The sequence below is a fragment of the Phaethon lepturus genome, unplaced genomic scaffold (genome assembly GCF_000687285.1).
Source record: "Phaethon lepturus isolate BGI_N335 unplaced genomic scaffold, ASM68728v1 scaffold11982, whole genome shotgun sequence".
Lineage (NCBI taxonomy): Eukaryota > Metazoa > Chordata > Aves > Phaethontiformes > Phaethontidae > Phaethon > Phaethon lepturus.
The window spans coordinates 1-24,605 of NW_010524191.1; the positions used below are offsets into that span (position 1 = coordinate 1).

General features: G+C 41.8%; 1 protein-coding gene across 1 annotated transcript in view; it reads left to right on the forward strand.

The window, feature by feature from the left end:
- Nucleotides 1-4,012: 4,012 nt before the first annotated feature.
- The window catches only part of SMARCD3 (SWI/SNF related, matrix associated, actin dependent regulator of chromatin, subfamily d, member 3), a gene marked incomplete at its 5' end in the record, with an annotated part of 36,692 nt that continues 16,099 nt past the window's right edge, over nt 4,013-24,605 (forward strand). Inside the window, 5 exons of the mRNA XM_010282361.1 lie at nt 4,013-4,218; nt 17,712-17,834; nt 19,655-19,750; nt 20,257-20,358; nt 24,023-24,184. Of these exons, the coding sequence (XP_010280663.1) occupies nt 4,013-4,218; nt 17,712-17,834; nt 19,655-19,750; nt 20,257-20,358; nt 24,023-24,184 (689 nt within the window). The remainder of the gene's footprint in view (nt 4,219-17,711; nt 17,835-19,654; nt 19,751-20,256; nt 20,359-24,022; nt 24,185-24,605) is intronic.

Sequence of the window (24,605 nt, forward strand, 5' to 3'; positions counted from 1 at the left end):
GTTCCCCTGTGAGTATGAGGGCCTGCAACCATGGGGTTTCCTCCAGGTGTCTAAGAAAGGCTTTGCGTCCTTGATTGGTGTGTAGGACATGCCCCTTGCAGTATCATCTATTTTCATGCAGCTCTCAGCCTTTGGATGAAGCCTTCCCCAGTGCATAGCCTGTTGTCATTGCCTTCCAAGCTGTCATACCGTGCTAGTCATAGAAGCTCTCCCATGATGTTTTTCATATCCCAGAGACTGTAGTGTTGCAGCTGTTCGCTGCTTTCTGCCTCTGTTTCACAAGCCTTGCACGTTTGTTCACAGGCGCATATGGTGGGGCCCCCACATTGTGCTGCTTTTACAAGGAATTTTTGAGAGCCTCTCCCATCATGCTGTTCCCTGCATACTGTCCTCACTGCCCCCACTCGTAGAATTTTTCCACTTGTTTGTCACCATCGATAAAAAAATCTGTGGAAATCAAGGATAAAAGTGCATAATTCAATAATAATCTGTTCTTACTAATTTTTAACATTTTGAAACATTTGATTTTTCACAATAGGAAAACAAGAACCCCAGCCTCTACAAAGAGACTATCTTACTGATGTTAATAATAATCTATTCCAGTTATTCATTTAATTCTAAGATACGGCTTAACATACATGCATCAAAACCTCAGATGATGAGATCACAGAATCACAGAATCACTAAGGTTGGAAAGGACCTTCAAGATCATCAAGTCCAACCATTAATCCAGCGCCACCATGTCCCCTAAACCACGTCATGAAGCGCCACATCCACACGTTTTTTTAACACTTCCAGAGATGATGACTCCACCACCTCCCTGGGCAGCCTGTTCCAATGCTTGATCACCTTCTCGGTGAAGAAATTTTTCCTAATATCCAATCTAAACCTTCCGTGGCGCAACTTGAGGCCATTTCCTCTCTTCCTATCACTAGTTACTTGGGAGAAGAGACCAACACCCTCGTCGCCACAACCTCCTCTCAGGCAGTTGTAGAGAGCGATGAGGGCTCCCCTCAGCCTCCTCTTCTCCGGAGTAAAGAACCCCAGTTCCCTCAGCCACTCCTCATCAGACTTGTTCTCCAGACCCCTCGCCAGCTCTGTTGCCCTTCTTTGGACACGCTCCAGCACCTCAGCATCCTTCTTGTTGTGAGGGGCCCAAAACTGAACACAGTGTTCAAGGTGCAGCCTCACCAGTGCCGAGTACAGGGGCATGATCACTTCCCTACTCCTGCTGGCCATACTATTTCTGATACAGGCCAGCTGCTAGGTGCTTTTCGTAGTTTCTTGAAATAGATAAAGGCCAGAATGGAGAATTCAGGTCTTGAAATAGTCTTTACTCATTTATAGTCATATTTTTTGTAGAAGAAGAGAGGAGACTTTCATGGAGCTGTGAACTTTTCAGTTAGGGCAAACCAGACAAGAAGAAGAAATTAGGCAGGCTGCACGGACCCTTATCACATAAATACCAAGATAGCTGGGGTTTAATTGCCTATGAAGAAAACTGAAAAATGCATTATGTACTACTGGCTGGAGCGTAAGAGTACCGTGGAGTGTAAGAGTACCTTTATCTTTTTGAGCTAAGATGTACCAGAAACAAAGAAAATTCTTCACTGTGATGTGATACTGCGGGGGCTGCCCTTTGTTTTTTCTCTCACTCTTGAGGGGCAATTGGGAAAGATTATGAAATTGGAACACCATGCCTCCAAAAGGTTATTCCAACAGTAGGGTGAGAAAGCAAAAGAGCAGCCAAAACTGGCCTGAGTGGACCTTAGATCTAGCACAGTATCCTGTCTTCACTGTGACCATAACACGTTCCTAGAGAAGAGTACAAACACAGGCAAGTACAGTTCTTCTCCCAAATACTCTCCCAACCATTTGCCATTTGCAGTTCAAGGAGTTATATGCAGTAGTATCTTTGTTGGCTGATTTTAAAGTGTTTAGGCTTTCTTAACGTCTTATAATGTTTAACATCCAGTTTGGTTATAGGAATGGAATAGGAAATGCCCTTTCACTTTCATGTGGTAAGAGATGTAAAAGTGTGGAATAGAAATATTTCTTGAAGATTACTGCTGTTTCTACAAACTTACTAGAAATTGCATTGGATCCTGGGTGCAGTACACTGTGAACCAGCTGGAAAGGTTGTATCACAGCTGTAGTATGTGCTTTCTCTTGAGGGGTGTGTAGGCCAATTCCCTGCTTCATCATGTGCCTAGGAGATGATGAACTGACTGTGCTAGAACTTGGAGTCAGACAACTGAACCTGTGTTCTGGGCCCAGAATTTTTAATTCACTGCAGTACAGCATGATTAACTTCCTCTGTGTGGAAGGAAATGAGGAATCTTTTCTTCTGTGTGGGACAGGATAAAAGTATTGGGGTATTTTGTTGGGTCCAGAGATCTGTATTCACTGTGGGGAGGAAGCACTGCCTAGCTTTATTCTGCAAGCTGTCTGGCAACTCCTTGATGTTTCCAGGGTAATGCTTGCTTTTCGTGCTTGGCTCTTAAAAATGTTCATGTTCGTTTATTATTCTGCTGATACTAAGACTTTGTGAAAGAATACAAGCAGTTAAAAATATAGTGGTTCAGCTAACCTGAACAGAGTTTTTTGCTCTATGGTTTTTGCTTCTCCAAAGTGTCAGTCCTGCTGTAAATAGAGCAGGTGTTCTAGCATCTCAAAACAAAGAAACAAAGAAAGAAATAAGGTTGAAAGAGACATTGATTTGATAGTCTTGATCAGTCTATTCCTCCCTACAGAAGGGAGGAATTGTTCGTCTAGAGGCTGGAAAAGAAAAATATTAAGGGATGTCAAAAAGCTGTAAAACTTGTGAGTAGCAGGGAGAAGGTACATGGGGAATGCCTGCCCACTGCTGCTCCAGCTATCCACAAAGATGGCATCAAATGAAGCTAACAGTCGGCAGGTTCAAAATGAGCAAAAGGAGGTACTTATTTACACACTGCCTCTTGAGGTTCTGGAATGCCATGTTTCAGGCTGTTGTACGTACTAAAGGGCAACAACTTTCAAATCCTGTCAGAGACACAGTACTAGGACAGACGACTGTTGGGCTGACCTCGTGCAATAGTTCTTACGTCCTTGCAGAACACAGTGAACAGGTGTATGCCTAGTGTCTCTCACATAGGTGTTGTGTCTTAGGCTAAATTAAAACTGTACACTTCTGAATCAAAAGCAAAACAGGAATACAGCTAGCTTTTAATTCCTATAGAACAGAAACATTCTAATAGTTGAATATTTTAGTTATATAGGTGAAAGTTAGAGTGAATATCATAGAAATAGACAAGGCAGTCCAGTAGATTTATTATAATTACTTACAGTTCCTTTCTTTTATGGTTTGCCTGCATGAGTTATTCCCAATTAAGAACTGACTTTTTCATGTAAGGGTATACGTGCCCGTTTCTAAGCTCAGATTGTTAGGTCTTCCTCCTAACCTACTTCATATCACCTCCTCTGCTAACTTCTCTGGAAAAGGGAAGACAAAAAAGGGGTTTGTTAATAGAACCAATGTAGTTAAGCTAATTAAAATACCCATAAAATTTGGCAAGATTGTAAGTTGACACCTCATAGCAGGTCATGCTGAAACTTTGATATGAAGGTCAATCTCACCTCAGACAAGAGGATGTGTTGACAAAGGTTGACTTCCTAAATGGCAGTTTTTACTTACAATGAGTAACAATTGTTTTTAAAAAATCAACATGAACTTGCACCCTTTATTTTTAGCCTAGAGAGACCCAGCATTTTTAAATTGAAATAGGACAAAATTGCCATACTTTGCACTGCCGAGAGCAGTGGCTTCCAGGCTGCTTGTACCCAAGCCTCATTTGAAAAAAAGCAGCCACGATTCAGGCCTTGTGGTTCCAGCTGGGGTCTTCCAGACTTCATTAGCTTAAGTTCTGTGCTCCAGCTTTTCAGTCATATTCTTGTACCATGCCACCGAGACCTGCCCCGCTAATTGGGAGCTACTGTTTTAGGGGTAATGTCTGAGCACATCTGTCTAAAGGCTGGGAAGGTGTCAGTACTACTGATCTGGAACATAGTAGATTCTTGCTTCCAGTGCTTGGATATTCCTTGCTTCCTTCTCAGATCCGGGAGCTGGTTCCTGAGTCCCAGGCCTACATGGATCTGTTGGCCTTTGAACGCAAACTAGACCAGACCATTATGCGGAAGCGTGTGGATATTCAGGAAGCGCTGAAGAGGCCCATGAAGGTATGTCATGAAAAATTTGTAGATTGAGTTAGGGGAAAAAAAATAATTCTTGTATTAAGTGGTGGACTGATCTTTCCAGTAAAAGTCCTGTTAACAGAGATACTTTGAAACAGGTCAGACAAAGCTCCTAAGAATAAACAGCTGGGGAGCAGCATGTATGGAAAAGTGGTGGAGAAAATTCTATGGATATTACCAGTTCTAGCTTCTGAAAGCCTTTAATAAGGGGAATAATAGCTTCTGGATAAATAAATGCTGGTTTTGGAACTTTGTATTAGAATGATTAAAAAGATGAAAATGAGAGAGAGAGGGGTGTGCTGAAGAGATGTATTAAATTGCCTATTAGAATTCAGTCAGAAGCTAAACTTGTGGAATAATAGAATGGGGAGAATTACTTACAGAAAAATTGTTAAAGGTCCTGCATAAATGTACATAGTCTGTAAAAGGATGATTCCTGTAAGAAAAGAATGGATGACATCTTCTGCAATTTCTGTTAGATCAAGTCCAGCACGTCACTATTCATAATACCCTGCTGAAATGGTCTTTCTGTAAGTTTTCTGAATCTGTTCAACTGAATCATGGAAAAGCTTAGGTAGGAGGAAACTGCTGAAGCCATCTAGTTTAACCTCCTGCTCAGAACAGGGTTGTCAAGGCCTTGTTAAGTTTTGAAAATCTCTAAGAATGGAGCTTTCACAGCTTCTTCAGGCAATCTGTTCCAATGTTTGGCCACTCTCGTTGTAAAGAATTTCTTTTCATGTCTTATTTAAGTTCTTGTAACTGTACTGGATGCTCATATTCATTTGTATAGTAAATCCTGTAGCATGACGAGTTTCATAGCTGCATGTCTACTGTGAAGTACAGTCATCATTCTTGTCTGTACCACAGTAATGGGTATCAGCCGAACTAAGAACAAGATTCCATTCTGTTTGTCACTGTAGAGGTATCTGATAAGACGGGGAAGGCTTTTACCTCTGATTTTTTTCCAGATGGTATATATGAAACAGAAAAAGAAAAGGAAAAATTAAGTTCCCTTAACATACCTATTTTATAGATAGGAAACTGAAGCGTGGATGGTTTTTAGATCACAGGTTTGTAGTCAAAAAGTGTTGTATATACGAGATTGGACTCTCAGAAGGAATGATTTGTCTTGGCTTCTTAATGTGGGTAGAACACCATTGACTTAGACTTGCATTCTTAAGTCTGCAGGAAGATGCTTATTCTGTGATAAACTCTTTAACTAGGGAATTGACCAGTGCCTGGTTCCAGCTCTAAGGTGTACAATGGAGAGATTCAGGGCCTGTAATGGAGAGTGTAGGACACACAACATTCTACAGAAACTGTAGACAATTCTGTTTCCATCTAGGGCTCAGCAAACACATTTTAAATATCAGTTACTCAGCTAGTTAACATCTAAAGAATGATCAAATAGATGTTTTTCAAATTAATGTCTAGACTTAGCATGTAGCAGCTGTGAAATTGAAGACCTGTCAAAATAGAGTTGAACCTAGTTAAATTTGTGTTGTTCTGATGTTTTCATTTTATTACAGTTGGAGTATTGGTAACAGCAATAAAAGTGACCTCTGCATTTCCATCTTTTATCAAAGCTCTTGTAATTTGAAATATTTCCATTAAAACAGTGGTTCCCAAACTGGGATTGTAATCCTGGGAAAAATTTAGATTTGTCTGAGGTATGTGATGATATGTAGGGAATATGCAGGACTTCTCAGAATTATCAGTTGTAATTGCAGTTATCATATTGGTCACAGTGATTGAGTCGTAACTAGAAACAGTCTTTGGGAACCACAGGTTTATGGTTTAGTGTTTATCAGGCTGGTTATTTTCTATCTGAAGACTAATTATTCTGGAGAAATTTTAGGGGGAAATGTTTCAAACACTTTTGATTGAGGACAGTGCATAAAATATGCCAGGTCTATTGATCCTACCTGGATCTTCTGTGAACAGCTGCCCTGTTGAAACAGAAGAGAGCTGTGGGATTGCTCAGAGAGTAAGGAGACCTTGGGGTTGTGAGGTTGGTTGAAGCAGGGGAAACCACCTTCACCACCTGACAGGTCACTTTACCACTGTCAGCAACCCCTCTCAGGTGCCAGCTTTTCCAGTCTAGATCCTGCCTTGTCTTTTTTCTGCCTATTGGGTACTAGTGTGTTCTCTCCTCTTCTGTCAGTCCTGCGTTCTTGGACTACATCATGAGAGGCTCAGAATTCCTCATCCGGAGAGCAGCATTTGCTGCATGCCACTAGTTGCAAGAGTCCTTGCACTGCTTTATGGAAGACCCACCTGCTCATGCGCTCAGAATTCCAGAAGGGACTTTTTAGGAGGGAGTCAGGCAGACAGGGCTGTTTGACTGCAGCGTGGCTAGAGGTACGGATACAGCAAGGTCCATGGCCTGAAGGAAACAGAAACCATGTTCATATGGCTGAACTCCAGACAAGTAGATGTCATTAAAGAAGAATGCGTTACTGAAAATCTGGACAGCTGGTGCCATGGTGGACTTTGGGAGTGGGATTTATCTGGCTAAGTATAGACATCTATGTTGTATTTATTTATATGTAAGCTAGACACTAGGCTCCCTTTGCAGTTGAGAGATTTAGTCAGTATAGGCAATGGAGTTCACGGCACAGTTCTCATACAGAGCTAGGTATTTAAAAGAATATAGATAAATCATGCTGTAAAAAGTGCTGATTTCTCTCCACTGTCTAAACCTGAGATAAATAGTCAATTGTGGATGTAAATGTAATTTTAAGACTGAGATGATTTTCATCCCAAGTCTTGAATCAGGGGTCACCTGGCTGAAAGAAGGGCATCTAGTGACCCATCCCACAAGCAAGGCTCCTATTCCAAGCCCTGGCACCACAGACAATAGTTTGGTCTCACCTAAACCAGAGACTGTTATCCAGGGACAGTCACTCTTTCACAGTGACCTGGTAGGGGACATTGAGTTTACCACATCTGTCTGTAGTTGCAGTTCCTCAAATGAAACAATCTACTCCCAGGTTCTCCACTTCTAAGTTAAAAAAGAGTAGTAGCGTCTGAATACAGTCACAATGTCTCTATCCCTGGTTTTGTAAATTGAGATTCTTTCCCTGCTTTTAGGTATTAAGATGACTGAGTGTCGTAGTTTAACCCCAGTTGGCAACTAAGCACCACACGGCCACTTGCTCACTCTGCCCTGGTGGGATGGGGGAGACAACTGGAAGAGTAAAAGTAAAGAAAACTTGTAGCTTGAGATAAAGACAGTTTAATAGGGAAAGCAAAAGTCATGCATGCAAGAAAAGCAAAACAAGGAATTAATTCACCACTTCCCATTGTCAGGCAGGTGTTCAGCCATCTCCAGGAAAGCAGGGCTCCTACATCTAACAGTGACTTGGGAAGACAAAGCCATAACTCCAAACATCCCCCCCCTTCTTTCTTCTTCCCCCAGCTTTATGTGCTGAGCATGATGACATATGGTATGGAATATCCCTTTGGTCAATTGGGGACAGCTGTCCCAGCTGCGTTCCCTCCCACCTCCTTGTGCACCCCCAGTCTTCTCATTGGTGGGGTGGTGCGAGAGGCAGAAAAGGCTTTGACTCTTTGAAGCACTGCTCAGCAATAACCAAAACATTCCTGTGTTATCAGTCAACACTGTTTTCAGCACAAATCCAAAACATAGCTCCATATGTAGTAGCTTCATAGCTACTGTGAAGAAAATTTACTCTGTCTCAGCCAAAACCAGCATACTGAGGAATTGCTTTTCATTTGTTATCAGAAGGGAATTTGCATTTTTTCTGAAATACTAAGGTTTCTGCCTGCTCCTCCTCCCTCTCAGGCAAGACTGTTTTTTTTTTGCTATGTCTGGTGTCTGCAGCACCTCATACCTGAGCTCTGCAGTTCTGTTGTTCTAAGAAACTCTCATCTTTTCCATGTACTGAGTTCTAAACCTTGAGTATCGAAGGGATATTCTTAGGGGCAGTAGAACAAATAATTCACAGAGATTTTTTTGTCATACTCTGAACCCTACTGTCATTGAGGTCCTAGAATCAAACCTGCACTCACTTCAATCAAAAAATGCAGTAGGTATCATTTACCTCAAATTGAGCAAAGCATTTTATTCATTCTTCATGGGATATTATGGAGAAATTGTTGCTGGAGCATGTCCCAAGAAGGGCAGCGAAGCTGGTGAGGGGCCTGGAGGACAAGTTTTATGAGGAACGGCTGAGGGTGCTGTCGTTGTTTAGTCTGGAGAAGAGGAGGCCGAGGGGAGACCTTATCGCTCCCTACAACTACCTGAAAGAGGCTTGTGGTGAGGTGAGTGTTGGTCTCTTCTCCCAAGTAACCAGCAATAGGACAAGAGGAAATGGCCTCAAGTTGCGCCAGCGGAGGTTTAGTTTGGGTATTAGGGAAAATTTCATTACTGAGAGAGTGGTCAAACATTGGAACAGGTTGCCCAGCGAGGTGATGGAGTCACCATGCCTGGAGTTGTTCAAAAAACATGTAGACGTGGCACTTCAGGACATGGTTTAGTGGGCATAGTGGTGTTGGGTTAATTGTTGGACTTGACAATCTTAGAGGTCCTTTCCAACCTTAATGATTCTATGATTCTAAGAGTTGCGGATTACTAAAGAAAATTTAAGGTAACTGAGAGCAGTGGCATCTCTATCACTTTTTAGCTGTTGTAGATTCCCCTGTGGACTGGGAGGTCTGTGGCATATGGCCAATGTACTTCCTTTTCTGTGATTGTCATGTTGGTCTTGGTGATGGCTGGGATTAACTGGAGGAATTTCTGCTATAAAACAGTTGCCAATTGATTTGAAACATCATTAAAGGTGAGGTTTATTATTTTGATAATAACAATCTTATACTTAATATGATGCGACTGAGAGAAAAAATCTTAAGATCAGTCAGTAACTAGAATTCCCTGTAGCAAGAGAAAAGTTCTAGTGCTGCTGCAGCAGACGCTAGTGACATCTCATCTGATTGATTGTTAAAGCTGGAATACAGTGTCGTTGATTCTCAAAATGAACAGTTCAAACTAGAATGATCATGTGACAAAAGAGCTTCTACAATGACCTAGGGAAAGGAAGATTCCCTTGTGAATGTCACTCAACTTTTATATGTGACCACAAAAAAAATTGGGAGGGACTGGGAGTTGCTGCCTTTTTGGCAGAGGGTCAGAAAAATATTGACATTTAGGATGAAGGACAATGCTGGCACAAGAACAAATGGGGAAAAAGGTGACTGAATAAATATTAGGCTTGAAATTAGAAAGAGGTTGCAATTGTCAGCGAAGCAAAATTCCTCCAAATCAAGGAGGGGAAACAAAGATTTCATTTTTGAAATTGTGTCTTCATGGTTCTGAAGAGCATTACGTGATACGGACCTGAGTCCTGGACTTACTGTTGCTGCCAGCTCAGTGACCCTAGGGCCCATTGGTGTACTCCATCAAGCACTACTCCATCAAACTCACTGTTTTGATAAGATATTTTAAAGCTCTTCAGGGACAGTGTCTGCACAAGCCATTTAAAGTAGAAATATGTTGAAGGCAAACCAGAATTTATGGCAATTTCAATTTAAACAAAACAATTTATTGAGGGAATTTTATTAGGAATTTTCTTTATCTTTAGTAATCAACCATAAAATTTACAAAACAAAAAAAAGCCAAATAGCTTACAGCTTCCCTAGTGTGAGGAGATCAGTATGGCAAGAGATATATCCTCTGATCAGTATGCAGCTATACAATGGGAGAGCTGGATTATGGCTTGTGGTTGTCTTATTGTCCTTAGCCTTAACATGTATATTGATCTGCAGTCACCCAATATTTGAGGGTCACCTCAGAGTCAGTGGGCTTTAGGTGAGTCCATCTCCTTTTGGACACCCCTGAACTTGGCCCTAAGAGTTCCCAGGTTGTCTTCTCTAGACTGATCTGGGCGTTCCTACACAGGTTATTATGAGAGGACTGAGTTGCCAATGGGACCACACTAACATGTGTTACTACATTACTGGTTGGCTTGTTGCCTGGATAGTTACTCACTGTCAGACACTGTGCTCACAGCATTACCGTACTACACTGCTTTTAAGTACTTAGGAATGAATCAAGCCACTGGAGCAGAAGTTCCTCAGCCTCGACACAAACAGGCAAAGTACATGAGCATTCTTAACCCATCACAAACTAGCTTAAGTATTTGATGAGGACATGGTTAAATCTTGCGTAATCACTCTCCCTCTCCTACATGCAGTGGCAACAGAAATTATGAGGCTGGTGTCCTTACTAATAGTGACCAGTAACAGTAATCACAGATTGGTTGAGCTTGGAAGTGACCTCTGGAGGTCATCTTGTCCAACCCCCCTTCTCAAGCATGGCCACCTAGAGCTGGTTGCCCAGCACCATGTCCAGATGGCTTTTGAACATCTCCAAGGTGGGAGACTCTGTAGCCTCTCTGGGTAATATGTTCCAGTGCTAAATACTTCATAGGAAGGTGCCAGATACCCTTCCAACTGTAGGTAACAGTTCCACCTAAATTCCAGTAATGAGAGATCAGCTTCTGTTAAGACACGGAAAGGTCTGACATCTTTTAAAATGCTCATATATTGATATGACTGGATATTCCTGGGGTTTGTACATAATATAGCCACTCCAGCCCCTTCCCTGGATTTTTTTTTTTTTTTAAAGAGCTTTTGGCTTTGTCCCAACAGCTGGTAGTTCAAAAACAGACCAACTGAGACTGATTAATGTGCATATTTATGACCACTGGAGCAAGATATCAGAGTTGTAATAGATTTTTCATTATGTCAAGTCTTTAAGTCAACACTGGATGCCCTTTAAAAAGAGCTGCCCTGTTTGATGAATGGTTAGAGCCTGTGTTGCACAGGAAATTGAACTGGACAGTAAAGTCTCTTCTAGCTTAAAAGCCTTTAAGTTCTAAGCTTATGTTCTGTGACAATGAGTTCTATGTGTTAACTATGGTTCATTATGCTTTGTATAGCATACATGACATACATACTTTCATTGATCACATTTGAATTTATTGTGGCACAATTTTATGTGTTCTGCTTTTTGTGTTGTGAGATAAGGAAAATGCAAACACCTAATCTACTCCTTTAGATGAGCCCGTATTTTAAATATGTCTTTCAGGTTCTTTAATGTTCTCTTTTCTCAGGTAAAAAATTCAGTCCTCCCAATCACTGTAGAGAAATAATTTTTCAGTGCACCTAGCTATTCTTACCACCCATCAGTATACACCTCCTGATTCTCTTCCTGAGACACTATAGTATACAACTGCCGAGTAAGCTGCTATAACTGATTTTATAGACTATTGTGCATACTATTCTCTGTTTCATTCCTCTATAATATTTGTTTGACCTTTCTGGAGGGTTTTTTTTGTTGACCTTTTTATAGAACTGTGTACAGGTGTGATTTTGAACTCAGCAAATATTGGGTGATTTCTTTTAGTATTCATAATACTTGCATATTCTACTAAGTCACCGATTTTCCTGATTTGAATTGGCCGTTTTTAAGTTCTTGTCCATCTTTTGTTGTCATGAGTTAACTGACTAATTTTGTTTCTTCTACAAATTTTGACGTATCTGTTTGCTGCTACTCTAGGTGAGCAATACTGCTATATTCCAGTTCTGATATGGACACTCTCTGTTTCATTTGATTCTTTTATAATGGTCAGACTTAAACACTTGTTATTAGTCATCATTGTTCTTTTTGTCTCCTGATTTCTAGTCTCTATGCTACTTTATCTTCCACTGTTCTTTTTGCTTCCTAAAAAGTTTTTGTGAGACCATGAAACAGTTACTCTACATGCAAAGAGAGAAACAGAGATTTTATCTTTCCTGTGCTTTATGCGTGAGGTTTTTATCCTGTGTTAAGGTACATAGAAATCCCTCCTTAAGATGTATGTAGAGAGCTCTTAACACAATGCTATTCATAGGATCAGCAGCCAGATTTCCTTGATTCAGTCAACAACAGACTGTCTGCTGATAACTTAGTTAATTTGTTTGAAATCCCAAGCACAACTTCCCTGGAAGTGTCCTGGAGGTATTGTGTCCTGCCTTAGAGTTCACTGAAGGAACTTTTAACTTCAGCAGTCAATGGAGATTTGTCTTGAGGATATCACACAGATCATGGTATCTTCCGATGCGTAGTTTCTGATTCGACTTTTTTAGGGATTTGATACTAATGGAAACTGAAAAAAAAAAAAGTGGCACTACAAACCAGAGGTAGTTTTCTGAAGGATTTGACAAATTTCCAGCATTTTACCCATTTACTTCAACTTAAAGTTGTATTGATGTGACGATGACATTGAAGAACTTAGAGAGAGAAGAAGCTGTAGTTCTGCTGCTCCAGCATTCCTGTCAGCCTCCTGTTTAGATCTGTTTCATTCCACATGAGCTCTCCTGCCATTTGTGCTGCTATTGTAGCTGAGACCTTTGCAGTAGTTCATTGCTGACATGACTAACCTTCTTTCAGATATGCTTCTTTTCTCCTTTTCTTTTTCTCAAAGAAGACTTGTCAATGAAATACAGTGTTTTTTGGGGAAGGATTTTCTTTTTAATATGACTGCTATTTCAAGTTCCTTTTGCTGAAGACAAGTCAAAGATGCATGTTAAAGATGTGTATCTTACACTTAAAGAATAAGCAGATTAAGTATTTATTGATTTTTTGGACAAGAGGTTATTAGATCCACAATGTCGATCAAGTCTTTGTGAAGTTCCCCCCTGTTGAGCTTTGCCTTTGTGGGTGGTAAAGTTTCCGTGTGTCTGAGGAGATGAAATGTGATGCGTTCTTCTTGCCCTAGAGCTTTAAGTTTTCTCTTTAGTTTTTGCTCCAAGCTACTGAGAATCCTACCAGTAAAAACAAGGTTTTGGCTGGTTGCTTTTCTGTTCTCTGAGAAGCCACCATACAGACAGGAGAATAGATTTTAGATCTGCGCTATAATGTGCATTGCTAAGAAACTTGCAGAGTTTGTTGAAGGGCAGTGGCTTCTTGCCCAAGTACATTGCACTGCTGTATTTAAGCTGCAAAGTAACCAGGTTGCACATAACTGATGTTGTGTCATTTCCTGCCTGGATGAGATGGAGTTGCTCAACTGGAGATGGAAGAATACTTCACTCTCAGAGCCTTCTGGATATGAACTTGACATTATTGTGGAACTCAGGGCTACTGATAAGTGAACTGAGTGCAGTGATTTTGTGTGTGTGTCTTCAGCCAAGGTGACTTTATGGTCTGTATAGTGGCTATAAAACCCCATCCAGCACCATTTTGCTGTTCTTCCTTGAGCTCATTTTAGTCTATCTATCTGTATTATCTCTGAGCTGACATCTTCCAAGACTGGACATCCTTATGATAGCAGTATAGCTGTGAGTGCTGAAGTTGTTACTCACTGGGTGGATCTCTGCCAGGATCTTGCTTCATCAGGTGAGATGGTAGTGTCTCACAGCTGACGGGAGAAAAGTCATGGTAGAGGAGGAGCCTGCTGGTCCAAAGAAAGTGTTAATTTGCACAGCTATGGTTCTTATGTTTTGCTAGAGATTTCTAAATGTATTTTCTTTAAATGCCACTGCTCAAAGTATGTATTACCACTGCTGGTGATAAGTGTATGTAGGGCAAGTTCAGGTGCCATTGTCTAGTTCCTAGAACTGGAAGATAAGGTAGTCAGCCTCCCAGAATGTCTTGAGCAGAGCTGTTCCCAGGAAGGAACATCTATGAGGAGCCAATGGTGCTGGCAACACTGGACATGTGTAAGGAAGATCTGGTAGTGGGAATTCTGGGAAGGGCAGAAAGAAGGAAAAAATGGAGCAGCAGCTCATAAGGGAACAAACAGGAGGTGAACATGTTGGCAGCAGCTTCAGAAAGGTAGTTGTGGAGGCTTGAATGTTTCTGTGTCAATACAGTGCTGTATAGAGGAGGACACGTTCGGCCGCTCAAGCAGTTGTTCATGGCCAAATGCCTTTTTCACAATTTTTTAAAGACTGCTTACCAGAATGTCTTTGGCAGATCTGGCTGCACTCAGACCTGACTGCAGGTCAGGTCTAGAGTTACTGGTTACAACAGTTGAGATGGCTAACACCTGTTTGATCAGGTTTGATCAGGTGGCTAATCATAGCCACCTACATAGCCGTTGGCTATGTAGCTTCCTTTTAAAGGGTGGAGGTTCAGCTGTAGAAAGGAAGGCTAGTGTTTGTCCTGTCTTAAGGTGTACTTAGCCAAGCAGAGCCCTCAGAGGGAAGGGGAGATTGTGCCAGCTGGAGTGCAGGGTAGAGTAGTGAGCAAGACAAAAAGGATGAGGGACTGCCTCATTGAGTAAGAAGCTGGCATAAAAAGCAGAAATTTGGAGTCTCTTGAGAGAAGGCAATAGCACAAACATAATTGGATCTTAAGGAATAAAAAGAGAGGATTCTCTGTGTCTCCCCAGAAATGACTCTACAGAGTTTTGCAGAGTTTTCTGCAACCCCGGAAATCAGAGTTGCTGGAATAAGAGCAAGCCTGAAGAAATGAACCATTTTCAAAGACATGTGAGCAGAGAAAACTTGGGTTTCAAAACCTTTTTTTTTTTTTTTATAATTCCATTTTACCCAGCAAATGTAAGTTTTCCTTCTTTATGTTCCCTTATTCTGCTTTGTTTTCTAATAAAGATTTTTATTAGATTTCAAGCCCATTTGGTGTTGGGGTCCTCCTGCAGCTGTGCAGTTTCCCTATTTGACTGATTTCCTGGGGAGTCAGAAGCAAGGATCTTCCTGTGGTTGCATTTGGGACATAATCACTGCCTTAATAGTATTGTAAATTTGCAGTACCTTTCGGGCAAAGATCTGAAGACAACCCCCAGGGTGCAGGTTACACATTTTGCTTGTTGGATAGAATGTCTTTGCTTAGCTGACACTAAAGGCTGAGCATTCAACAGTACTTACAGGTTGTCAGTAGTGTCTGTAACACATTAGAGTCAAAGGCTAAATGGTTTTTGACCTTAAATCAAAATACATAGAAAGTAGGGCAAAAGATAACTTTAGAGATAGCCATTACTTACAATTTTTATTCGTAACTAAGTTCCTTTCTGATGACAAGGTGGAAGAAGTGGGCTGATAGGGGCTACAGTGAGGGAAGGATTAAATTTGAGAATGAGAATTCATTGTGTAGAAGAAAACACTGTAAATTGAAGAGAGCGGTATGGGAGAAAAAAACAAATGATATGCAGACCTTGACTTTGGCAGAGCAGGGAAAGTATAGGGAACCTAGCAGGAGACCAGTTCTGAAATGTAAGCTGCATCTGGCTTGTCTAAGACTTGAAAGAAAATGATAGCAAAGGGAAAAGTATTTTTGTATTCTGTTCCCACTCACAGCAGAGTTAGGTGTTGTTACTAACTTGGTTTTAGGTGGACTGTACGAGGCAGCTAGAGCCTGAAAGCTAGGAAAAAGGAAGACATCTAAAATATTCAGATTTGAATAAGGATGTTATTACAGAGGATGATCTTAGTGATGACATGTCAGACTTTGGAGGAAACGGACACAGTTCCTATCTAGATATGGGGAGATATGAGGAGAAGGAGTTTGCAGGGTAAAAGGGAATAATATCTTTGGTGGAAATAAAAAGAAGAGGAAATGGAATCAGTGATACAAACCTGAAATATCAGTAGAGGGAGGAACTATTAAGAAAAAAATCTGCTTATGTATATAGATACAGTTTTGCAAATAATCCAGGTGGGGATAAAATTTAGGAACAGGCATAAAATGTGCAATGTTGCCTTCGCAGGCGTGGCGACCTGGTTCAGGAACGGCACGGCGACCAACCCCAGGCCGCTCGGGCCATCAGCTCGCTGACACCAATGTGGTGGACAGCAAATGGCATTTATTGGTGTGTGACACCGCATTATATAGCTTAGGTTTATAACCTCACTTCCATCTGCTTGCATCATAAACTAAACGCTATTGGCTTTCAGGAGAGGGGCCCTTACTTTCCGTACAGCGCGATATCTTCCGGCCGCCAGACCCTAGCTATCTACAGTGCAACTTAATTTGAAGGGTTGTGAATTTAGAAATGTGAAGTCCTTTACAAGTCCTCCACACCAAATAAAGATTCTGGGACATTAAAAAAAAATTACATAATGAAAGAGCACTTTAGCAACAGAAATCCTGTAGGAAAGGATGGAGAAAGAATATGGACTTCCAGGAATATTTTTCTGCCTATCTGCCTGTTCTTATCTGTGTCAGTCTGTCATTTTCTGGGCTCTTGGCACTTTTGAAAATCCCGTTCCCTGTGTCCTGGTTTCAGCCAGGATAGAGCTGGTTTTCTTTGCAGAAGCTAATGTGAGACTATGACACCCTGTCAGTGCCTACTATTGACACTCCATTTCCATCAAAACTTTCTGTCACTATCTTCTCTAGATTTGGCAAAATGTAGTCATCTTCTTGTTCCCCTTCAGCCATACATCTCTGCCTCCCACATTCCTCTAGGCCATATTAGATTTTTAGCTTCCTGAGCTGTTATATGTAGCTTCCTTCTCTCCTATATATATGTGTGTGTGTGAGTATGAAAGCTTTACAAGACTATTCCTTTCTTATGTTGTATGAAGGTTGTTTTGACTGCATTAACTCGACAACTGTAGCCTTTTTGTTACTATATTATAAACACATATTTGGAATTAGAGTCCCAAAGAAATTTTTGGCAATATCTTTTCTGGAATCCATGCATCAGAGTTCATGGCCAGGTTTTCCTCATGGTGCAAGGGAGAGAAGGGCACTGAGAAATAACATAGCCATAAGGCTTCCCAGTGATTGGGAAGCCTTAAATAGCCTGTAAAAATGACAACAGGTAGGCATGATTGTATCTCTCTCCGACTTGAGCACAGGGATTTGGCATGAAGCACAGTGCCTTCCTCCACTCAGGTCTCACAGTAAATTGGAGCTGCAACATGTTTGATGAGGGTGAAAGGCAGTTAAAGAGGAGGGTTAGGCAGTGGAGGTGTGTGTTTGGGGGTGTGTCTGTAGGAAGACTATTACCAGGCTCTGCATGATGGTAGAATGAAGATGGGCAGAGATGTGCCCGGCATGTAATCTGCAGCATTAGCTGTATTTGTGACTGCCGTTTACAAATCTGAACTGATGCAGCTATGAAAGATGTTCATGTAGCAAGAGGTTTGCAGCTGAGTCTTGGCAATCTAGCTAGGATCTAGGCGGGAAGGCCTTTGTACCAGGCTTTTCTTACAGTGATTTCTCAGATATCTAATCCAGAAGTACAGGATTTATAGACTCATGGACTCGCTCCTGCAACCTCCTGTCTTTCTCCACTTACATGTTTGTATAGCCAATAGTTTCAGATTCAGCTCTTCTGTGTACTTTCTTATACGTAACAAAATTTTAAATTCTAGTATAACCTGGTGCAACTGTACTAAACATGCAGATTCTCTACTAAATGTGTAACTATCACCTTTCCTGTGGCTTCCTCAGGTCTTGGACTTAAACTGGGTGTGTTCTTTTCTTTTCTCTATTTGTGTAACAGCAAAAGCGGAAACTGAGACTTTACATCTCCAACACATTTAATCCTGCAAAATCTGATGCTGACGACTCTGATGGCAGCATTGCTTCATGGGAGCTGCGAGTGGAGGGGAAGCTCCTGGATGACGTATGACTTACCTATGCTTCACTGGGGCTGGCAAGAATCTAGAGATTTTCCTGTGGGGTGGTAGACTTTACTGGGGACATCAACTCAGACAAGACATCTCTGAATGGCAGCGTTGGCTTGCTGCTGCTGGGAAGGCGTCAGGTCCAGCCGGAGTGAGGGATAAGGCCATAATTGGGAATGTTGGGGAGGGCAGCAGGAAATTGAGCATACTTAAGGACAGGACAGGTAGGAGGAGGTGGAGGGAACAGGGCTGAGACAATTCCCTTAAAAGATATGGCAGGGTTCAGGTCATGAGAGGTGTGGTAAGTCAGGCCTACAGCAGGCATTTCATCTTGTGAAGAGTAGGATAGCCAGGAGAATCAAGTGGTTCCTAGGGAAGACAAGAGAGGTCAGAGCAAAGATGGAAGAAAACTTTTACCATTCTGGAGTCCTCAGAAACCTCAGTGATGGATTTAGCTTTCCTCAGGGAAGGCTGGACTTTCCTAATAAAGGTGTCACCTTTTTGAATAGACTTCGCAAGCTAAGTATTTGATAGGATGAACAAATGGAGAACATCCATGTATGGAGAGGGCAAGGCTTTTGAGGCATGTCTGTCTGTCTGTAGATAACTGTACATGAATCAGAACCATAATCTTGCTGGAGGATGAAGGGGTGACAACGTGCAACGCCTGGAAATTGCAGTTAGACAAATCCAGTTTAGAAATTAAAGCATATGTGTTAACAAGGAAAGACATTCTTCATTGGAACAAAATAGCTTCTCAGTTACTGGCAAATTTTAAATTGAAGGAGGATGTATTTCTAAAAGATTATCTGCATTAAATAAGAAGAAATTAATTGAAATCCTGTGGACTGTATTCTATGGAAAGTCAGATTATGTGATTATAGACTTCCTGGTTTTTAATTTAGACAGTATGAGCTGTGTAGTAAACAGCAAACACTGATAAAGTGGAAAGGCAAAATGTAAAAGGAAATACTTTTACTTAGTGTATGATTAATCTGTAAAATGTACTGTAATTTGATAAATCAGACCAAGAAATTAGCATTCATCAAAAAACCCAAGCTGTTAAAAGAGAAGGTATGCAGTGGCCTTAGATTCATAGAATGTATTGGGTTGGAAGGGACCTTCAAAGATGAGCTAGTCAACCCCCGCCTGCCATGGGCAAGGACATCTTTACCTATATCAGGTCACTCAAAGCCTCTTCCAGCCTGACCTTGAACACTTCCAGAGATGGGGCATCCACAACTTCTCTGGACAACCTGTTCCAGTGTCTGACCACCCTCATCGTAAAAAATGTCTTCTTTATGTCCAATCTAAACCTCCCCTCTTTCAGTTTAAAACCATTGCCCCTTGTCCTATCGCTACAGGCCCTGCTAAAATATCTGTCCCTATCTTTCTTACCAGTCCCTTTAAGCACTGGCAGGCTGCAGTAAGGTCTCCCTGAAGCCTTCTCTTCTCCAGGCTGAACACCCCCAACTCTCTCAGCCTGTCCTCCCAGGAGAGCTGTTCCAACCCTTGGATCAATTTTGTGACCACCTCTGGCCCTGCACCAGCAGGTGCCATGTTCGCATTGCAAGCCAGTCTGTTCCCATAGCATTAAGAGAGTCAGAGAAATCTTCCCTTAAGTGTGCACTGTTCCACCACTGTTAGATTTTTGCATCTTGACCTGTATTAGTCAAAAGGAAAACTTAGATTAGATTGATCACATTTGTGGTCTATATGGGAATTAATGTTCAAGAGAAGGAGAAAGCCTGAGAAGGAAGGATAGGACACAAGCTAATATACACAGCCTTAAACATTTCTGTTTCTTCTGGTTGTACAGCTCAGCAAACAGAAACGGAAGTTTTCATCTTTTTTTAAGAGTTTGGTTATTGAACTGGACAAAGATCTTTATGGTCCTGACAACCATCTTGTGGAGGTAAGAAGGTCGTGCACCCTTTGCATACAAACCTGATACTAGCACAGAAAAACAGCTATGTGCCCATTGTCTACCTTGGTTAAGTTACCTTGTATTCATTCTCTCATTTAAAGTATTTTCAAAGTTTTCAAAATTCCATTCTTTTTAAGAACGTTTACTAACAGAATCTATATAGTCTAAACCCATAGATGTGGTAGCAATGTAGTGCACATCTTAGAGAATGTATGAAATGATGAAAAAATTGTGCATGTTTTTCCTAACAAGTAAAGCATGCTAACAGCAGAACAGATTGTGCACTAAAGCTGAATTGTAAGGCCAGAGCAAGAAATGATTGAGGGGGGGCTTTGTTGTGTGGGGTTTTTGTGTGGGTTTGTTTTTTTTTTAATTGCAAGATCTTCAGAAGGCTTTTACTTATTTTGGTCTTGCATGACATACTGTGCAAGGTGCACTTCATGGACATCAGTGCAAAAAAGACTGACCATTTTACTTGTTTTCTTCTTTGGCAGTGGCACAGAACTCCCACAACCCAGGAAACGGATGGTTTCCAGGTGAAAAGACCCGGTGATGTCAGCGTGCGGTGCACGTTACTCCTCATGTTGGACTACCAGGTCAGTGCACTGCTTTTGGCATGGAAAATACAGCCATTGGGACATAGTGCAACAGAGCAAATTCATCCTGTCACGTACATCAAAAAACAATATACTTGGACTGAGAATGTCACATAGTCCATTGAGGTTAGAATGATACCAAACTGACAGATTATTTAAAATTTAATGGGGACACATCAAGTAAGTTTCTATTATGGTCTATCAATCTATCAAAATATTATTCTTGGCACTATGGTAATTAGTATTTTTATTGCCCACCTGCAGAAAGAATACGCATTTCCACCGCAGGCTTCTTAGAGAATATTCAGATAAGTTGCACATGAGTTATGTGTGTGGTCCTGTACAGAAATTCAAAGGAGTGGCTTTTGCTAGTGGTACCTGAACTAGCTGTGTAGCTGTGGCAGCTTTTTTTTTTTTTTCAGAACAGACTGCACAGCTTTCCTGGTTTGTTAAGTTTTGGTTACATTGCCACCCTAATCTGGCATAACACAACACCCCTGCAAGCATTAGACTTGCCATTACTCTTAGGCCTTGTTAGTCATTCGAGCTTTCACTCTGTTGTACTAGTAGTATTTGTGGGCTGAAACACAAACAAGTCGGGGAACTGATCCATTTGAAAACTAACAAAACTTACTTCCGAATCAGTTCCCTGATCCCAGTCACAGTGTTAAGGGAGAAGCTACTGCCCGAGCATTCACACACCGATCCAGGAGTTCCACACACGCCACACGAAACTTTCACTGCTGGGACCGGAGTCCTTTCACACCGGGCGACTCCAGTGCCCCTGTCAACTCTTCACACAGACACACAGAAAGACACAGAGACAGACAGACACAGAGACAGACAGATCTCCCCCTCCTCCACCCCTGCCCCCCCCACCTCAGGCTCGGCCCGAGGTTTCCCCAAGCAGAATCTCCAACATGACATACGCCAGACAAATTTATTAGGTGGTACAGTGGCGTAGAACAGCTCGAGCTGGGTGCCTCTGGAGAGGGACCTCAAACAAAAGAATCTCTGGGCAATTATACCCGTACAATCTAAGTTCCCCTCCCCTCACGAGACAGTTAGGTTAACTAGTAGTATTTGGGCCTGGGGTCTACTTGTTCCTCACTGGATCCTTTCACTGTCTCCAGGTGGACCGTTCGTTTTCTTTTCTCAAGGAGGCAACTTCTGCTGATGGATGTGACTCTCTTCTCTTTCTAATTTACATTGGTTTTAGGGCCTGCCCTCATGTAACTAAGTAAGAGTGCAGTATAAGTTCATCAGTATGTAGGTGAAAGATCACAGCTTGCAGCCTAAGGCTTTTTACTAATGCCGTACAATGGATTCCATTTGAACTAGGAAGTGACTCCTATAAGACACAGGAAACAGGAAAAAAAAAAAAGGCAAAATTAGGTTATTCTGCCTTAGGATAGAATACAAAAGAGGTTCGTGGGCATAGGTTCAAACTGGTTTAAGCTTTGTAAGGCTAAGCTGCTCCAAAAAAATAACTTTCATTTCAGTTGTGGATGTGCACTGCCACAGTCTCCATTCTCTTGACACAAATGATGGGGATTTGCAGTTGTGGAGCTCACTAATCTGAATGAAGTCATCCCTGAAAGAAATGTTGCTGTCTTAAGGCAGTTGATAGAAATGCACTGCTGAAAGAAGATAGGATATTCCTTTTCAATGGCAGTTCAGTCTCAGATACATTTTGATTGTATAACTTTAAGAACTCATTCTGTGCCATTCTCTTTCCCATCCATGAAGATAGCATCTATCCAGGATAAAGACACTCCATTTTATGTTAACAGAGAGAGAATTTTATTAACTTTAGGGAGCGTATGAGCTAACTGAAATGCTGATATAGCGAGTGAGAATCTTTATTGTTAAGACAATATAATGATGTTTGTTATGCTCACCGTTATTACAATTTTATGCTTTAAAATAGATGTTCTCTTATCCTTATGTCTTGATTTGTTATAAAGCTAGCTTTGGGTGCCCTGGCACTCAGAGTAATCTTTGCCTAATAATGTGGCACATATTAAACTTGAGTATGGGTACACACTTGAAGAGGGACCAAATTCCAAAGTATCCAAGGAATGTGTATTACTAGAGATGCAGAACAGGGTAGTTGAAGAGTTGTATAACAGAGGTCAGGAGAATAAATATTCCACTGACTGGTTGTGGTTGGCTAGATTTTCTGGTATGCAGCAGAATGGTGGGAACATGCCTGAAAAAGAGAGTTCCAAGGTACTTTGTTGATGTGAGGCAGCTGAGCAGTTATTAGCAACAATAGAAGCATCATCCTGACCTCATTCTCTCTGTCTGTGGTTAACCTCCAGTAGTTCAGACGAAGGACCATTCTTTTTCTTCTCCCACTTCCTAAAGTCAAATTATGCATCAGTGTTGAAAAGCAAGATTCTTTCCTGAGTCTGCATGCAAGTTATTATCTTAAAGCATGTGATACAGATAGACTGTGTGCATAGCACATGTAGAGTGTCTCTCTTTTCAAACACTAGACATAGTTCTTCCAGAGCACTGACAGTGGCACACATCTGAGCAACTTGTATTTTTGCAATCTCTGCCATTGAATGGGGTGCTTCTCCTGAAGAAGAGAGTCCCCTGAGAATTAAAGCTGAAACTTCATACCTGTATATCTGTCTGCTTTTCCCTCTATTGCCATCTCACAGAATCATAGAATCATTAAGGGTGGAAAAGACCTTTAAGATCATCGACTCCAACCATCAGCCTAACACCACCATGCCCACTAAACCATGTCCTGAAGTGCCACGTCCACACATTTTTTGAACACTTCCAGTGATGGTGACTCCACCACCACCCTGGGCTGCCTATTCCAATATTTGATCGCTCTCTCCATAAAGAAATTTTTCCTAATACCTAGTCTAAACCTCCCCTGGCACAACTTGAGGCCATTTCTTCTCACCCTATCACTAGTTACTCGGGAGAAGAGACCAACACCCACCTTACCACAGCCCCCTTTCAGGCAGTTGTAGAGAGCAATAAGGACTCCCTTCAGCCTACTCTTCTCCAGAGTAAACAACCTCAGCACCCTCAGCCACTCCTCATCATACTTGTTCTCCAGACCCCTCACCAGCTTCGTTGCCCTTCTCTGGACACGCTCCAGCACCTCAATGTCCTTCTTGTAAGTGAGGGGCCTGACACTGAACACAATAGTAGAGGTGCAGCCTCACCGGTACCGAGTACAGGGGCACGATCACTGCCCTACTCCTGCTGGCCACACTATTGCTGATACAGGTCAGGACGCTGTTGGCCTTCTTGGACACCTGGGCACATGTTCAGCTGGCTGTTGACCAGCACCCCCAGGTCCCTTTCTGCTAGGCAGCTCTCCAGCCACTCCTCCCCAAGCCTGTAGCATTGCATGGGGTTGTTGTGACCGAGTGCAGGACCCGGCACTTGGCCTTATTAAACCTCATACAGTTGACCTCTGCCCATCGATCCAGCCTGTCCAGATCCCTCTGCAGAGCCCTCCTACCGTCCAGCAGATCAACACTCTCACCCAACTTGGTGTCATCTGCAAACTTACTGAGGGAGCACTTGGTCATCAATAAAGATATTGAACAAACCCAGCCCCAAAACTGAGCCCTGGGGAAACACCGCTTGTGACTGGTGTAATCTCCATCTGCTTCTCTTTCTGTTACAGCCTCCACAGTTTAAACTGGACCCACGATTAGCCCGTTTGCTGGGGATACACACCCAGACCCGATCAGCCATCATCCAGGCTCTTTGGCAGTACATCAAAACAAATAAGCTGCAAGACTCCCATGATAAGGAATACATTAACTGTGACAAGTACTTCCAGCAGGTAACTCCTTTTTGGACACAGTAGCTCTTTAGAGGCAAACTATACAAACTATACAAAATAAACTATGCAAACAATCTGCAAATTCTGGATGGATGGAAGTTACTGATTTTTGTCTTCCCTTAAAGATTTGCAGTATCTTCAGTACTGAATGGCTTTCAACAGTCACTACAACTAATATAAAAAGTGCCCTCCCGATGTGCCAATGTTGTCAAAAAAACACATCTGGTGGTTCAGCGCTCCCACATAAGTTGTGGCATTTACTGGAACGAGGCCTTTCTCTAGTTGTTTCACTGTATTGATTTACTGTTTGTTTTGGGTTTTTTTCCTCCTGATGTATCATTTCGTACTAAGAAACATGAAGTAATCTGCTGATTCTGATTACCAAGTCATATGTAGACCTGTTTTCTTCCCTTCTCTTTCC